This window comes from Colletotrichum karsti, assembly GCF_011947395.1.
Source record: "Colletotrichum karsti strain CkLH20 chromosome Unknown Scaffold4, whole genome shotgun sequence".
NCBI classification, from domain to species: Eukaryota; Fungi; Ascomycota; class Sordariomycetes; order Glomerellales; family Glomerellaceae; genus Colletotrichum; species Colletotrichum karsti.
The window spans coordinates 1,231,251-1,248,907 of record NW_024065904.1 but is presented as its reverse complement, the minus strand read 5'-3'; the positions used below and the strand labels follow the sequence as shown (position 1 = coordinate 1,248,907).

The following is a 17,657-nucleotide window of genomic DNA, read 5'->3' as shown; positions in this document are numbered from 1 at the left end:
CACTTGCCAAGGCGCTGACGATCCGCCGACGGTCCTGTTCTCTACGACAAGATCCCCCTGAATGGATAGTGCCCGCAACTTGACCGTGCCCAACGCCACATATCCTAGGCTACCACATGATCATAAGAGAACACAAGAAGTGTGAGACTGAACGATTATGTAATTGAGTCCTATGTTGACCTGTTGTGATCGTTGACTGAGTCTGGGCAAGCGCTTCGTCTGTGCGAAAAGCGCCACCATTTCAGGGGTTGTTACCTTGCACGCGTCTCATACTACCGTGAACAAAAGCCTTCATTGCGTATCATGGCCTCATTCCTTCTCTGTAGATCCAAATTGGATTCTGCGTGGAGTACTAGTTCCATGCAGCCTCCGTTTCCATGTCAGCGCACGACCGCTCGTCCCAAGCCGCGTGCTTGACGGCCGAAGGTTGTTGACTGTCTACTGCTGGTTCCCGAAAACTTCTGGTGCATCTCATTTTCATCTTTCCTTTTCATTTTCGTTCTATTTTGAGGACACATTGAATATTTGTAGTTTCCCACGATCAAAATTCTTCGTCGATAAGCTGGCCCGGAGCTCCTTGCACCGGCATATCACGATGTTCACCAGAATAGGCCTCGTCCCTCTCCTAGGCCTTCTCCTACCAGCTTTGGCCATCAGATTGGGTGACTCCAAGATTTCATCACCTGCGAAAACACTTCCGCATTTCGAAGACGAGTTTGGAGCATGGTCTGCAGCACCTACACCGCCTCCCAACCCCCGATTCGCGGCTATAGCTCTGAAGAGACAAGTAGGCGGCCCAACATGCGGTTATTATCAGTACAGTAAGCAAATCTACATCTCCCAACACTTCATACTCGATATATTGACATGAGAATCATCAGATAGCGAGGCCTTTGACTGTTATACCAACCAGTGCGCGACTAGCGGCACCCACTTCGGCTGTGCTTCCAGCTCTGCGGCGCCGTACACAGCCTGTCTTGAACGTACAAACACCATCTGTTCCAAAAGCATCGCGGGTGCGGGGACGCTCTGCTGGTGAGTCTCATTCTTGCGCGTAACCGGGTGGGATATGCCACTGACGGCATTCTACTGCAGCAACTACGCCACCGACTTCCCGTTCTGCGTCACGGCTTTGAAACCGATAACGAAAGGCACCGTAACCACCATCACTGGAGTTCGTTGCGGAAACAGTAGAGCCAGAGGCACTAAGATTCTTCTCGAGTTGAAAGGTAGTTCGACGATCGCTAGTTCGTCTGGCATTCGGTCGAGTATTAGCACCCGAACGACAAGTCGTCCTTTATCCATCCAGACGTCCGAATCTGCCCCTCCCACATCAAGCATCGACTCTATTCCCGCAACTTCATCATCGGACGCAAGTTCAGAAACGGCAACAGAAACGCCCTCGCCTCCCACGTCCTCCGCGCCCGTTGGCGCAATTGTGGGAGGAGTCATCGGCGGTCTTGCTGTTCTTGGTATGAGCACCGCAGCTGTCGTGTGGCTACTGGTCAGAAAACGCAGCAGAAATCCCGATCATAACGGAGGCAGTGGCGGCGCAGCCAGCATGAGCCAGCCGTATGCATATGAAATGGGAGGTATGGGAGGTCAAACTCACCCACAAGCGCCAGCCCCAGGTTCTTCGTCCGATGCGTACAAGGGGTACTACCAGACAAATATGAGTGTCAATGAGATGGCAGGTTCCGAGCATCCATACTATTCTGCGCCCACTCCGTCGGCTTCACCAAGCCTGCATCAGCAGCACAGCCGCGCGCCATCTCATAGTCCCGCACCAATGCCGATGACGCCGGACGACTATGTTATGCGCCCCGTGACTGAGATGCCGGCCATCAATCCTCCCGGCATCGGAAACAACGCGTCTGAGTTGCCGGCGTAAAGTCGGATCCGGACTGAGAGCTCACCAGGATGCGAAAGGGTTGACGATGAAACACAGTAGTACATCATTTCCAAGTATGATTCATTTGTTTCCCTCAGATCACGAAAACTACATCCTAATGTTTAGCCCCATCGTCTGCCCAATGCGTCATACAACGTCTGGTTAATAGGCAACACGCTTCCATGCCTCAGTCCACTAGGGAAACCAGTCCGCGAGCTAGCAGTCCATCCGGAGTTACTCGCCACATTACCCGTCTCATACGGCCTGTACCCATCAGCGCCGTAGAAATCCAGCAAGACATGCGCGCGGCCAGCGACCTGGTTATCCCAGAAACTCGCAGGCCCCTCCACGCTGGACTGAATAATCGCGGAGCTGCCGCCAGGCCGCGTCCAGGTGCCGAACAAGCCCGTGGTCGAGACCTCGACGAAGACCGTCTTGAGGCTCTCGTCCTTCAGGAAGCGCACGAACGACTTGCCGTCCGAGGACGTCGGCAGGATGTTGAGGTCGATGATGTTGGTGGGCGACTTGTCGATGTACGTCTGCGGCGCGGAGAAGGTGCGGAAGTCGGAGGTGTAGGCGTAGCGGATCACGATGGGGCCGGGCGCGCCGGTGTGGTTCGGGTCCGAGGAGGGGTACTGATATCGCGAGGTTAGTCTTCGAGAGGATAAGAACGACGGGTGGTTTCGTCATTGCAGGAACTCACGAATTTGGACGCCCAGTGGACGAGATACTGTCCCTTGGACGGATCCCAGATGGCCTCGGGGGCCCAGACCATGCCGGCGCTGGAGTTCTCGACGACCACGAGCCTCTCGCCGCTCCAGTTCACCAGGTCGGTGCTCTCCCAGACGAAGATGCCCTTGCTTCCCTGTCTCTGGGCGGCGTCCCACGTCGTCTGATCATTGGCACTGGTCAGCACAAACTTTCGTTCATCTCATCTCAAACTTCGGACTGAAAACGAAGGGACGGAGATCACAAACCTTGCCAATGTCCAAGTCCGTTCCGACAATGTACCACTTCTTCCCCTTCTCGGCGCCGCCGCCCTCGATGATGGCCGGGTCGCGCACGCCGCCGGTGCCCTTGGTGGGCTTGATCACGGGAGAGCCCGAGTTGAGGGCGCGGTAGGAGGTCGGGTTGTTGCCGTTGCTGAGGTAGAGGTAGACGTAGGGGTCGGCGCCGAGGAAGAAGGCACCGAGGTATCCCGTCAGGCTCGGATCCGCGCGGGGAGCGAGATTCCCGGTGAAGTCGAGGGACTGGATGGGAGAGGCGAAGACCGCGGTCGCGGCCAGACCGGCGCCCAGGAGGGCTTTGAAGGACGGCATTGTCTCGACGTGGGCAGCGTGGTCTCTCAGGAAAGGACGAGAGGGTATCACGAGAAACACTGAAGAGGTCGACCACTGGTCTGCAATGGGGTGTGCGAAGACGGTCGGTTTATGAGCTCAGTTCTGACGAACCCCGCAATCCGGGGTAGACACGACCTTGGGCTTCCATCGCCGTCATAGAGACGACGACGACGACTCCGCCCGAGAAGCCAAGCGTGATGGCGGGCGGGTATCGCGACATTGCAGCGCGAGTAGCATCGTGGAGCCTGGGGAGAGCACGGATTGGGACGGATGGACGTCTAGGAACCCGCCGAGGCTAAAATGTTCGGTCATTTCATTCATCCATATAGTGCGCCCAGACACTACGTGCGAATTTTCCGTGATGGAAGAACTGCCCGCTGATCTTGCCCTGCCGGGGATTGGGGCGGCGCGACGGGGGCTTCGGAGCCGGGATGTTGACAGTTCGGAGGGTTACACCGTGGGACGCGTGCAATATCGTTCAGCTAGTCAGTCACGAGGGCATTCTGACCATGGTCGGCGAATGGTGCCGTACTAATAACGCAGACACGCAGGAAATTTCACCGGGGGGAAACATCGTCACGGAGCGAGAAACAGGGAAAATGTGCCGTGTTCGGCCCCCTCCGCTCGGTACGGAGTACATGATTACCAGGAACGGGAGAGTCAGGCGGCTTCGAGAGAACAGGGAAGCGCAGACTAACTCCAACCTTATGAAGAGGGGCAACTGGGGAACTCCCAGGTGCCGGGAGATCTCTCAGATACGACGTCAGGTCTCGCGCGTGCGGTGAAGATGTGTGTGTCTGTGTGTGTGGGGTTTACGAGCTTTGGGTGCTCGGTGGTCATTGGTGCGCATGTTTGATGACAGCTGGGCCGAGGATACAATTACGCTGCATACACACATTGGGATGGTCGAAATGACGGACGAGTCGGGACAAGGCAGGTGGATATAGATATATATACGAAGAATGTTCTGATTGTCGAATATGTACCGGGGGCAAAATTGTAGAGAATATGTACATGTGAAAAAAGAGACGAAAAATGGCCCACGTGGACTTCTCCCGCGACTCGTGGTCACCCAGGGCTTGTTACAAGCACTGTTCGATTGGAGTTAGCAAACAACCTCCTCATGAACGCATCAATTGGCCCCATCGCGAGACCGGAAAGAGGAGAATAAGTCGACATACCTGAGAATAGTACGAGTCCTTGACCGTGCACTTCAGATTCGCGGCGCACTGGAAGCTACCGTTCCACGTCGAGCCGCCGCACTGGTCGTACAGCGCGCCGGCCTTGGAGGTGGCGAGTGCGAGGATCTTGGCCGCGGCGTGCTCCGAGGCGACGACGATGTAGGACGACGGGTTGGTGGTGACCATGCCCGGGAAGATGCTCGCGTCGACGACGAAGAGGTTGTCGGTGCCGTAGACCTTCGTGTTCAGGTCGACGACGGCGTCGCCGCCGTTGCGGCCGTCCGCGGTGCCGAGTTTGTTGGTGCCTGCGTCGTTCGTGTTAGCGAGCCCGAGAACGTGGCTTCGAAGTCGGAGAAGCCGGTTGTAGATCAAGCATGAAGGGGTGGGACAGGATAGAACTCACCGATCCAGTGGTTCGCGCGGCGGTTGGAGTACGAGACCAGCATGTTGTTGACGAAGTCTCGGACGGTGGTGCCCGGCTCCGGGAACAGCCAGGTGAGGTTGGGCACGTTCTTGAGCGAGGCCTGGAGGTTCTCGATACCCTTGATCACGGCCTCGACGTCGTTCTTGTCGCGGAGGTACGGCACGGTCGAGACCACGGTGCCGAGATTGGCCTGGATCGTCATCCTGCCGCGAGAGGTGGCACCGCGGCCGAGGTACTGGCTGATGGTGATTGACTCTGTATGTTTGTGAGTCACTGAATGGGGAATCGTGTCGTGGGAATGGGGACTTACTTCCGTTAGGAGCACCGAGGCTGCCTTCCATGCGGGCGGTGTACTGGAGCTGACGAGTGATTCCGTCGGCGCCCTTGAGCTCCTCGAAGAAGCTTTCACGCGGTTAGCATGACGTCTAGGGCCACGACTTGATTGAACTTACAGAGGACCGATGTTGGGGGCAGACTGCGCCAAGATACCACTCCTCTTCTGGAGGTAAGCGTTCTTATCGGTGACGTTCGGGGCGTCGTACGCCTCGTAGAAGTCGTAGAACTCGACACTGGGGTGCGACACAACTGTATCGGTCTATTTTGAATCAGTTTCTGTCCGGAGATAGGTTTGGTCCGATGCAACTTACGTTCGTGTGGTCTTCCAGGTTGTAACCGACGGGCAGAGTAATCCACGAACTGTCAGCGATCATAGTCGGCCCGTCCGTGGAGCTCTTGACCACATCAAGCTGGTCCTTCGGTCCGATACCACTGCGCATGAGAACCTTGGCACTTCCGAAGGTACCAGCGGCCAGAATGACGCGGCCGGAGATGGGCGTGACGTTGACGGTGCCCTTGTACCCGCCGTTCAGGTACGGCTCGACCTCGATACCCGTGATGTGTCCACCCGACCGGACGACGCGCTTGACCGCGGTGTTCATCCACAGCTTGAAGTTCGAGCGCTTGCTGGCGGATACCAGATACGTCGCCATCGGCCCGCCACGCTCGCCGCCCGAGTACATGTAGGGCGTCTTGCCGACGGTGCGGTTCTTGGAGTTGGGGTTCGCGTTGAGGTCGATCTCGTTCCAGCCTCCTGCCTTCAAGCCGCCGGTGATGACGTCTCGGCCCGCGGTGAGGTAGACCTTGCCGTCTTGCGAAGGGGTCGTGGTCCCGGGGATGCGAGAGAAGACGCGCGACGTGGCGGCGGCGACGTCGGACGACTTCCAGCCCGAAGGGAAGTTGTAGTCCCAATCCAGGTTGTAAGGCTGAACGATGTAAGACGGTGGGCTAGAAGACATGAGTAGGGGACATCTGACTTACCTTCCACCACAGCGCAGCGTTGATAGCGGTGCCGCCTCCGAGAAGACAACCGGCCATCTGATCCGTGTCTTGGCAAGCAACGCCGGCGGAGTTCTCCCAAATCTCGTTGCAAAGGCCCGGTACATCGAAGCGAGTCAAGTTGGTGCCCTCCAGCCAAGCAGGCTTCATGGTACCACCCCAGCGGCCGGAAGATGGAGGGCCCTTCTCGATCAGGAGAACACTCTTACCGGCCTCGCTCAGCTTGTCAGCCAGAGGAATACCACCGGCACCGGCGCCGACGACGATGTAGTCATATGTCTGGGACGGGACGGGGACACCTGTCGGGCCAGCAGTCGCGGTCGCAGTAGGCACCGAAGTGGTTGCCGTTCCGCTGCCGCCGCAGTTACCCGTGGCGGTCTTCGTCGCCAATGCCGCCCAAGCGGAGTAAGACGGGTTAGCGATGTTGGCGTCGATGCTGGTGCCGTGGATGTTCTGGTTCTCGTGCTGGATGAGGTTGATGTTGGCCGGGCAGGACGGGTTGGTCGGGCTTGTGAAGGCCTGGGCCCAGCCGAGAACGAGGGACTTTGCGCTGGTGCTGACGCCGCCTGTTGCACCGTTGTGGTTCCATTGAAAGCAGTTCTGGCAACGGTAGATGAGGGTGTAGTGAGTCGCGTTGATGGTGGACGAGATCTGCGTCAACTTGGCGTCACCGGCGTAGACCGCGGGCATGTCGTAGCCCGACGTCCAGCGGAAAGAGGTGAGGATGTCGGCGCCGTTGGGCCAGGCCATCAGCAGGAGCTTGTTGGTCATCGTGCCGCCGAGGGAGATGCCGCACCAGCCGGTTCCCTGGCCGTTCTTGGAGGCACATTGCTGTGGGACGACAATGTTAGTGCGGGCACGAGGCCAAGGGAAGCAGAAGCTCATACGAGGTAACCGATGTACTCATTCACGTCCGTCGTCAAGCCATTTTGAGGCAGAGCAAAGCCGTATGTTATACCGCCGGCTGTCTGGGCATTGGTGGCTGACCAGGAGTTGAAGATGATGCCGGTCTTGGAGTCCGTGATGGTCGTCGGAGACGAGGACTGAGCTGCAGCTCCATCGAGAACTGGAATTCTATGTTAGTCGGTCTCGGACACGAGAGGACTCGAGCACCTACGTGGCGACGCCGCCAGGAGAGCTGCCAGAGCACCAGCGCGACTGAAAAACTTCATGATGCCGGACGTCAACGTCAACAAAGGTCTAGCAACCAAAACCACATCGACGAGCCTCTGGTGACAGCAGAGAGTAAGCAGTATTTAAAGGGACGGCGAGAAGCCGGCGTCTGCCGAAGCGTTCCCCTGTCCCATCACATCACCCGCGACTAGCTACTGGGATATCGCACTTTCTTCTTTCAGACAGACAGGACCAAACTTGGTGCCGCTGCCACATGACCAAAGGATCCCGCAATTCGGCTCGTCCAGTCATGGCCACTGTGATTGTGGATGGCACGCGTGGTATGCAAATCCGCCGATAGGAGGAAATGTTTGCTCGGGGGCAAGTAAGGTATGGAAGAAACGTTGGTGGGGTGGGCGGGTGGCAGGGAGTCTCTTCCCACGCTTCCCACGGAACGTAACAGTCCAGTGCTGATTGCCTTTGTTGGTCAAGCCGCGCGACCGGGGGGCCATCCAGGATACTTAATTTACCAGAGGCACGGGGAGAAACCAAAAACCAGATGAAGGGGAATGGCATCAGACGCGGGGACGGGTGTTTGCACGTGAGACGAACTAGAGTTGGGAATAAGAAATAGCGCACGCAAGGAGAAACCTTTCAGCCGCGGTTCGAAGTGTTTTTGGGAGCTGGAAGTCTCAAAAGACGTCAAGATATCCAGACTTCTGGATTCGAGATGCAATGTCTTGAACCATGGAGTGAGGTTGAAAGAGAGGTGCAGCGCATGGCCAGGAACGGGAATGCGGAGGCAGACGAAGGCGCTACCCCACGTTGCGGTGCGGCAATTCGATCCGAGCTTCCCAATCGAACGGGGGTTCTTTGGCTGGACTCGGCTTCGGGTCGTCAGTTGGGGTTCCCTTGGCCTCCTTCTCAGGAGAAGATTGCAACCCTCCAACGGATTTCATGGATGGGAGGTCTCCGACAAGTCTGTTTGTCTGTTGGCCCCCTGCAGGACATGAAAGTTTGTGCCGTACCAAGAGTCCAAGGCTCGAGACAGACGCCACGATATCTCTGATAGATTGCGCCGACCATGGCGAATAAGAAACGATACGTCCCTCAAATTCCGGGCTTTTGGGGAGATGGAAGACATGCTTCTTCCAGTGTCTCGGTCTCGTGGGATCTGTTGAGTCTCGGCCCAGTCCATCCCGGATGCGTGCGGCAAATGGCACGGGCGATTTAATAGTGAAGCGTTGTTCACCTTGATGTTGTCTTGTTTTCGAAGGAACATGCACAGATCGTAACGGCCATTGCTGGGTAAAAACGACGGCTGAAATGGTGTGTTGAAATGATCGGAACAGGAGACGAAGAGTCTTCCATTGCAGAATGGCATGTTCTGGGCGCCGGGTGTCTTCATCTCGGCTTGCAGCGATGCGACGGTACGGTATTGCGTCGACCGAAGCCAAGGGCGAGAGCAGGAGTCGAAGCCGGCGCCGATTGGAGAGACCAAAGTTCGAGGGGCCGTTGGAGGTGACACACGCCCAATTTCGTAAATTGCCTTGTGCCTGATTGCCCTGAGGGAGGATGACAAACTGATGACACGCGACGAAGGCGCGGGTGTTTATTGGTGAGCCGCAATAAGCAAGCGGGAGGGAGCTCCGAGGACGGATGCGTCGTTAACGAGGATCTTTTGTTGTTGGACCAAACTGGCCCAGGAGACGAAGCCAACAGTAGTGGACATGGTTATGAACGTTACTTGGCCTTCTGGTGGGCGTCGTTGGATTCAATCTCTTGGGTTGTGGTATCCATGGCTGTCGAGGGGAGATCCAGGATGCCATTGAGAAAGACCTTCATATTGCTAGGTGCCTCTGAGCAATTATTGACGAAGCCGACATCCGAGCTGGATGGTGGTGATGAAGCAAGCAAGCAGATATTATGTGAATAGGTGAAAACTGCGACCGACAGATTGCTGTGGCTTTCCGCCAGCAGGGCGCGTGTCACCTGTCAGCAGATGTCTGCATTTGCAGTTTGCTTCAGGCCAATCAGACCACATAACCCTGCTAAAAAGGGGAAGGAAGGACAAGATGTTCCGACGGTAGCCGGGCCTTGCCTTGTACGTGTGCAAACCTACAAAACTCACATTCAAATGCGTCCAAGATGGAACATCTGATTTTCAAAAGAGCATTCCAAAAGAATTTGCCAAAAATGTGATCAGTGGGAGGCTTGAACTCCCGGCCTTGGCATTACACAACATTTCTGGTGAAATATTAGTACCACGCTCTAACCAACTGAGCTAACCGACCCGATGGCGTGCCTTGATTGGCTGATGCTGGACTCGCCATTGATTGAGCCCATAGCCTCAGCACAACAGGTGAGTCAGGTTCCATTCTCATTGCAGGCCATCAACTACAATGAACCCATCATTTGTCTATAGTTTTCACAGTTAGAGCTGATGCTTTGGATTCTGGATGTAGTTGAAGGGTATATATACTTAATTTACTATGACTATTCTATATAAAGTACGCTGAGCGAGTGTACGAAGCTGTCAAAACAAAACCCAAGTCTATATGTCGCTAACGCCAGCAATGCCCGCTATGCAGATGTATCCAAGCCGAACTCCCCGATAATGCATGAGGTCTCATGACTGAAACCGCTTTTCTCTCACTCCTTTTTGGATTCGAACTCATCTAAGAGTCGAAGATGGCGCCGTAAGCAGGGATGCCTCTGCTCTCAAGGCCGTAGACAACCTTCCTCGTCACCTTCTGGTTGGAGATGATGACGACAGCCTCGCAGGGACCCATCTTCTTGCCGCCGCTGTTCTCGATCTTGGCGATACCGGCCTGGCGGCGACTGCTTTCCCAGATGCGGTAGGTGATGGCCACGAGGTCGGGGCGCCCGGTCTTCTTCGTGTCGATGATGACGGCGTTGGGGTCGGCCTTGTAGATGGTGTCGATCACGGCTTGTCCGTAGGTCTCAGCGGGACGTTGGGTGGACCAGATGATGCGGACGGGGTGGTCGGGCTTCTGGACAAACAAGCTCAGGCAGGGGCCGATGCCGGAGCCGGTGGCGATGACGATGCAGGGCTCGAAGAGGCCGGCGACGCGGAGCACGCCGTACTGCGGGACGCCGCGGGTCCAGATCTTCTTGGGCGGGTTCTTGATGATCTTGTCGGTCCAGTCGCCGGCGTTGGAGACGAGGACGGAGAAACCCTTCTTCCCGGCGTTGCTGAGGCCCTGCTGGCCCTTCTCGAGCTCGCCCTCGGCGGGGGCGGCGGGGTTGGGGATGACGGCGAAGGCGTGGGTCTCGCGGAGGGGCGCGTCGGTGAGGCGGATGGCCTGGCCGTAGTGGACGTCGGCGTAGTTGAAGTTGAGCTTGACGACGTGGGAGGACATGGCCTCGGCCTCGACGTCGCGGAGGCGGAGACGGGTCCAGGGGTACGCGACCAGGAGGGTGATGACGATGAGCATCCAGAAGGAGGGGGTCATGGCGATGGAGGCGGCGTACGGGATGTTGGCGGTGATGCTGTAGTCCTCGGCGAGCATCATGACGAGAGCCCAGAAGAGGAGGACGACGGACCAGCCGAGGAAGCGGTGAGTGCCCTCGAACCAGTTGTGCAGCAGGACGCGGGCCTTGGGGTGCGCGAAGCCGATGATGAGACCGAGGAGGACGCAGATGAGGTAACTGCAGAGGAGGATGTAGGCGCGGAGGGCGGAGTCCGGGTGGTCCATCTGGACCGTGAGGACGATCAGGAAGAGGACGAACCAGAAGAAGGAGGCGACGCCGCAGCCGGAGTGGATGCCGCCGTACGAGTACACCTTTGCGAAGGCGCGGCGGACGGAGAGAGGTGCCTTGGCGGGGAAGAGGACGAAGACCTTGAACATGGCATTGACGGTGTGCTCGTTGCGGATGAAGAGGGCCATGAGGATGTTGGCGGAAACGGCCGTGGCGCATGTCTGGGGGGTCAGAATGTAAGAGGAGCGGCTGACCAGAGAGTAGGCGATGACGAAGACGAGGGCACCGATATTGGCGAGGAAGGCGAGGGTGAAGATGCGGCGATACACCGAGCCGAAGTTCCAGCGGAGGTAGCGGTAGGCTCGGTTGCCCTTCTTGTCCGGGACGACGATGTCGTCCTCCTCGTCGTCATCGTCGTGAGCGGGAGCGGCAGGAATCTGAGTCTGTTGTACGGCCTCGGGAACCACGAGAGTGTGAGTTGAGGAGTTGGCGCTGCTCAGAGGGAAGAAGGCTCTGGCGGGAGGAGTAAGAGAAAGCTCGGGAACGACGACCTGGACATCTTCGACGGGAAGGGTGACCGAGGAGGCCATGGCGGAAGGGGAAGACATGTTGAAGTTGGGTTAAGGAAAAGGCTAGCATCTGTCAGTGTCTGTTCGGTTCGTTTCATCTTGCTGGTCAAACTTACAAAAAATGGAGAGTACCAGGGCGGAGATAAAGTATGATAGGGAGTCGGGATAGAGAAGAACGGTAGAGAGATAGGAAAATAAGGAAATAAAACAAGAGAGATAGAGATGACAAAGGGAATAAGGAAATAAGGAAAAAAAAGAAAAGAGATAGGAAAAAAGACTAGGAAATGGTGTTCTTGATTGCTTGATTCTGTGTGATGAGGAAAAAAAAGATCACCAAGGGAGAGGGCCCTGATGGCCTGATATATACTCCCTCATGATGCTGAAGGGCGAATGCCTTCACAAACCATCACATGCCTGCAGTCCCGTTCGCGAACGCCACGGCTGAAGATGGACCAGATGGTGACCACAGCCAAAATAGAATCCGGCGACGTTGAAGTCCAGACTCGAACGACCCCGGCCTTGGAGCCATCGACCGCCAGCATGGGGTAGTTCGTTCAGCCAGATGCGTTTCTGCAGTCACGTGGCGTGGGGTAAGAAGAGACGGACGAGACGATGCGAGTGATGGCGTCGAGGGCTGGAGGTTTCCCGTCGGCATGGAGGCGGCCAAGCCGGCTGTCTCTCGAAAATAGAGGTTGGTTTGTCTAGCGCGGGAGAGATTTCAGAGATTCTTGCTTGGTAGCAAGGGCGTGCGTGTGCGGTGTGTAAAGGGATTTGTTCCCGAGACCACTGTCTCACCCGTTGCAGTATGCGCTGCCCCCCCCCCAGGCCGACGAGCGTGGCCTGAGATCGTGGCGCCTGGAGGACAGCGTGCCATCGTAGTCGTAGCGTGGATGAAGAAGTCGATCAAGGACCATGGCTTGCGTGGCTTGACAGTTGAAAGAACCACGCGCGGCCTGGGCTTTGGCGTCAGTCCGTCTCTCTCTTTTTTTGACCCTATCCATCTCGCTGGAAACGGTGTTTTCCGGAGCATGTGTGAGAAGTAAACACGCCGGACAGCCCTGGCTTGTGAAGGACCGTAGGTGGTGCTGGACGAAGAAAAGTTTTGCTTCGCAAAAGAAACGTGAACGCTTGGCCTCGCGTTTTGTTGACGCTTGGCCGGCATGGTTGTCGGGTCACCGAGGATGTTGAGCGCCGCACCTGAACACCGGCCAAGACTGGGCATGAATAGAGTCGGCGACCGTAAGACACCGTTATCGGATCCGGGCCTTCGGAGACATCGCAAAATCTGCTTCCAACTAGAGTGAATTGACACATCAACTATGTTGGCTCAAGAGGCTCAATACCCGAGAAATGGGCTTGACAAGGTGAACTCGTGTCTCTCCGCCCCAATGTCACCGTGGTAGCCCGATTTGCTGGCCCTGTTGATCTCCCGCCCTTGACATGCTGAACGTGGGCCCGCGGAAGACGCCGGAAAACAGTTTTAAAGCACAATGAAATCTACGCTAGTTCTCTTCTCGAAGATGTGGCTGGATGGTGGCATGCGCGTGCCTTGGCGTGGACTGGCATGCTGGCCCCTTCGATATCGATGGGGGGCGTGGATGGTGTGATGATGGTACTACGACCAGACCGGTGAAGTGATATATGATATCAAGCATCGTTGGAATTCCCAAACCCTCCAACGTCACACCGGTGGTCGAATCCGGTGCCTGGAGCTGAGGACTTGAAACCTCCAGCCCCAAGAAGAACTGCGATCCATCCGCTAAGGCATCGGCGACCCTCGTCTATCTCTGAATCCTGGCAGAAGAAGAAATTCAGCGAGATACGTTCAAGGATCTGCGAGAATCGGGATCGGAGCGAGCTCCAGCTCTGGAGTGATTGGTCAGGCAGGCTAGATGAAGAGAGCCGGTGAAGGGCTGAGAAACCAACAGAGGCAGGGAATTGGCGTCGAGCGCCAGGAGAAGCTCGGCTTCTTTAGGAAAGGTTTCTCTCCATGTGGCGGCGCCTTCAAGCTACCGACGAGTTACGTGACATCGTTCGGCAAACCCTAAAGGACTTTGTCTGGGACGGATGCTTGACGGCGCCAGCACGGCGCCATCTTGCTTGACAACCAATTGAGTGCTTGATCTAAGACCAAGGCTAACGGTGCTAGCGCCCACGACGGAGAGACAGAGACAGAGCCATAGACAGAGGGACTCTAGATAGAGAGAGAGAGAGAGAGAGACAGATGGGGAGCTGTCAAAAAAAATGTGCCCGGAACCAGACAAAAATGCCAGGTCTTAAGGGATTGCCGACGGGGCGAACCAGTCTCTTGGCGTCGAGGGAGCACGAACGACGCGGTAGGCCGCCCCGGGCATTTGTAAGACATACCGGCGACATTATCGAACATCGTGAATGGTTCGGGGTCTGCTGCGCGATGGCCGTCCTGGCTGGCGTCCGGCAATATGGGAAATGGGGCCTGCCATCTGTAGGGGCGAAGAAGTGATACTGCTTGGCCGGATCAATATTGGAGGGGAACCGAGGAACGCTGGGCTCGCCCGGGGAAGCCTGCCCCGGGCGATCATTGATGATCTATGACCTGACGATCGGGTAATGAGGTCTTGACGTCGAGAATGCGCATTGGACCACGCGCGAGTTTGTTTACTCTTGGAGAACGTGTCCTCCGCCCGTCCCTGACGCTGATCTGCCGATCGGCGGTGCCCCTTGGAGGTTGACCGTTGCGAGGGAGGACGAAGACGAGGCAGGAGTATGAAGGAAGGGGGGAGGAGAAAATTATAACTAATTTCAGCGGAAACCCCTGCTACGACTGCGTCATTTAGTCGAAGACATGACTGGATTGCATGCTGTGGGCTGCAGTGCTAGTCGCCTTACTGCTCAAAGTCCGAGACCCTGGCGCTATTCTCTTAGCGAGATCGCGGCCGATATGCTGCTCTAAACAACATGAATCATTCATCGTTGATGACGAGCCAGTCGGCCATCCTGAAACGACATTGATGCGGCATCATTCTTGAAAGTTTCCGAGCATCTTAGAAAACATCGAAGAGTTGGAAATGAAGTTCACCAAGCTGGAATGGTGAGCGACGGTAGATTCTGTGAAATGATCGTATTATTTCTACGAGTCTCCACGACGGAACCCCGTCTCATCCATCAACCCTCCCCTAATCTCCCCCGGTAAAGTTTTCATATGCTCATGTAATCATCTCAGAAAATTAGAATTATGTTCGAGTTCGTGCTTTAATTGAACCCCTTAGATGCTGTCCGTCTGGTAGTAGGGGTCATCTGGCAAGTAAGGGAACTTGCGAACAACAACATCGCCCTTGTATGACCAGAGGTCCACTTGAGTGGGCTCATAGTCGAGACCGCATGTTTCCGTCTCAGCACCGAAGGTGAAAACATCAGTGGTGTTGCCCTTGGAGTAGTTGATGCGGACCATGTTCACCGTCTCAACGTTGGGACCGACGTCGAAGTAGTTGGCCGGCATGAACTGGATACCAGAGTGGGCGGTCGTGAAGACCGTAGTGGGAAGGTCACCCTATTTCACATTAGTCTGATTCAATGCGACCAGCGGAAGGGAAGCTTACAGTGTGAGGGACGTGGTGCATTCCAAGGTTGAGCCAAAGCACCAGGTCCGTCTGGTTCAGGCTCTCGCCGTCAAAGAACGCGTCAAAGTTGACCGGAGGGTTCTCGACGTCCTGGTTGTTGTACGGGTGGCTGCTGCGGGGTTCGGTGTCCTTGCGCTTCGAGACCATGATGTCGTTGCCAGCCCACTTGGCCGAGTTCTTGATCACGCTCGAGTCCTTGACTGTTAAGTGCGCGGCGCCGGTGTACGGCAAGATGCGGTAGGCGCGGTACTCGCCGTGCTTGTTCTTGACATCCTGGTTGAGGACGAAGAGCTGGTCCTGGTTGTTGTAGCTCCAGTCGAAGCGGCCATCGTCCTCGTTCTCGATGAACTCGCGCTCGACCTTCATCGTGTTGAGCGCCTTGCCCTTGGACCACGGGTAGACCTGAGTGGTCGGCACCTGGTGCATCCTTTGAACGGTGTTCTCGGTGCCGAAGATGTCGAAGTCGGCTTTGAAGTTGACGACGTGGTCGTGCATTGAGCCAGACAGGTTGTCGTGGATCTTGAAGCCGTAACCATCGTTCTTGGCGTAGAAGGCGGCCTGGATGTAGCCAGATGCGCGGACTTCAACGGCCACAGATCCGTCGAGGAAAAAGGAGTAGCTGAACATGTAGTCGTAGTTACCGACGGTGGAAACGGAGCGGACGGTGAAGTAGACGTTCTTAGTGGCAGTGACGTAGTCCTGGGAGCTGTGACGGGCAATAGGGTAGTCGGCATCGAACTCAAAGAGACATATGCTGTTCAGATGCGTGTGGGTGGTCTCAGAGACGTAGAAGGATGAATTGAGATAGGTGGCGTAGGAGGGGCAGTCATAACCCTTGAGCAGCTCGAAGGCGAAAGGACCAAAGCCGTAGTATGTGTCCAGGTAAGCCACATGAGACTGAGTGGGATCGCTTCCTGCTGATTGTTAGACAAGATATTCCATCTTGGTCGGGATTGTGTACATACCAGCATAGTGAGCGAGCGCCTCCTGAAGACCGAGCTCGTAGAGGATTCTCTGACCCTTGTAGCGGATGTCGTAGAGGGCCATGCCGGTATCACGGGTGAAGCCAACATAGAAGCTCCAGCCCATCCACTCAACATACTTGCGCTCAGGATCAACAGAGTATCTGGCGCCTTGAGGTGCGACCGCGGTAGGAGGCGCATTGGTGTCCAAGGGGAGGATCTCTCCCTGTTGGTCCGTGGCAGACCAGTCTCCAGACCAGTTGCCGCCGAGCTTCTCAACCTGGCCGCTCCAGTAGGCGTTGCGGAACTCCTCGGTGGTCTCGTAGAAGATGCCGTTGTAGTACCAACCCTCAACGGTCCACTTAGACGGATCGCGGCCAGTGACGTCGGACATGAAGAACAGGCCCATGGGCATCATGGAGCCAACGTCGAAGATGGAGTCGGGAATGCTCCAGAAGGTGTCCCAGCGCTGAACACGGCCATCATCCTGGTAGTAAGGGTCAATACCCCAGATGGAGAGCGTGTCGTTCTCGAGACCGAGACCCGTGGCGTTCCAGAGGTCCTTGGTGATGTCTGCAACGGTCTTGCTGACATCGTACAGCCAGTCTTGCATAGCGTCGTCATCGGCATCGAGATTGCGAACGCGACCACCGGTCTTGCGCGTGTAGGGGTAGTCGAGGCGTTCCCATTTGGTAGTACCGTTTGCGACGGGAAGAGGACCGACAAGGATGTCTTGGTATTCTGGTTCTTCTGAGGCGCGGAAGCCGATGAGAACATGGGCGTATCGGGCTGGAGCCGGAGCGGACCCATCAATGTAAGCCAGAGCATCCGTCTTGTTGGGAGGCATGAGCTCCACAAGGACGCTGTGGATGTTAGTGCATCTGTATAGACCTCGATTGAAAGTCTTCGGGATCACTTACACCGAGTTGTCCCAGGACGTCGCGTTTTCACTAACAGTGAGGTTCAGCTCGGGCTGAGCGAATAGCCACTGAGTGACTCCAGCGGCTTCGACTGTGGTCAAACCCCCCCAGATATTCTCCTTGGGGGCGTCAACATCCATGGGGTCGTGAGGGATGCAGTCGACGGGCTCCGAGCCATTTCCGAGTTGTCTTTTACCGATGGCCTGGCTCAGTGCCTTTCTACCATGTCCCTTGGCACGTTGCTTCGCCCATGGGGTTTTAGGAAGACCATTGACCTGGGGAATCAGGTCAGAGCCAAGCAGAAGCAAGGCCCCCAGACCAAGAGTGCGGGCGAGCGAAGGGAGACCCATGTTGTCTGGCAGTCGTTCGTATTGTCAGGCAAATAAGAAGACTCAGAGAGGCGCTTGAAGCTCAAGAGTAGGGGGGAACTTTGACTTCGAGAGGATCGTGGGTTGTTTTATATTTTCAATGTATCACAAGAGGAGCCGTCAAGGTGCCGCACCAGCATCCCCCGACACCGGTGATGGTAGTACGGATGACAACCTCGAATATCCAGGTATGGCTACTGAGAGACAATGCTGTCTCAACTCGGGTCGACCG

The 17,657-nt window shown here is 56.2% G+C and overlaps 4 protein-coding genes across 4 annotated transcripts; 1 reads left to right on the top strand and 3 right to left on the bottom strand.

The window, feature by feature from the left end:
* Nucleotides 1-595: 595 nt before the first annotated feature.
* CkaCkLH20_01900 (uncharacterized protein) lies at nt 596-1,891 on the top strand (the record flags this gene model as incomplete). The annotated part of the gene is made up of 3 exons (XM_038884619.1): nt 596-821; nt 882-1,035; nt 1,096-1,891. The coding sequence occupies 3 exons, from the start codon at nt 596-598 to the stop codon at nt 1,889-1,891; spliced, it is 1,176 nt and encodes a 391-aa protein (XP_038750319.1).
* Nucleotides 1,892-2,013: 122 nt separating this feature from the next.
* Nucleotides 2,014-7,343, bottom strand: CkaCkLH20_01899 (uncharacterized protein; the record flags this gene model as incomplete). Its single annotated transcript, XM_038884618.1, has 12 exons — nt 2,014-2,526; nt 2,595-2,783; nt 2,869-3,290; nt 3,343-3,526; nt 4,413-4,717; nt 4,816-5,091; nt 5,147-5,238; nt 5,289-5,431; nt 5,484-6,098; nt 6,154-7,002; nt 7,059-7,237; nt 7,289-7,343. The coding sequence occupies 12 exons, from the start codon at nt 7,341-7,343 to the stop codon at nt 2,014-2,016; spliced, it is 3,822 nt and encodes a 1,273-aa protein (XP_038750318.1).
* Nucleotides 7,344-9,962: 2,619 nt separating this feature from the next.
* Nucleotides 9,963-11,615, bottom strand: CkaCkLH20_01898 (uncharacterized protein; the record flags this gene model as incomplete). The annotated part of the gene is made up of 1 exon (XM_038884617.1): nt 9,963-11,615. The coding sequence occupies one exon, from the start codon at nt 11,613-11,615 to the stop codon at nt 9,963-9,965; it is 1,653 nt and encodes a 550-aa protein (XP_038750317.1).
* A 3,205-nt stretch (nt 11,616-14,820) lies between these two features.
* CkaCkLH20_01897 (copper amine oxidase) lies at nt 14,821-17,407 on the bottom strand (the record flags this gene model as incomplete). Its single annotated transcript, XM_038884616.1, has 4 exons — nt 14,821-15,105; nt 15,155-16,089; nt 16,141-17,000; nt 17,058-17,407. 4 exons carry the CDS (start codon nt 17,405-17,407, stop codon nt 14,821-14,823), a joined length of 2,430 nt encoding a protein of 809 aa, XP_038750316.1.
* Between the last annotated feature and the right edge of the window lie 250 nt (nt 17,408-17,657).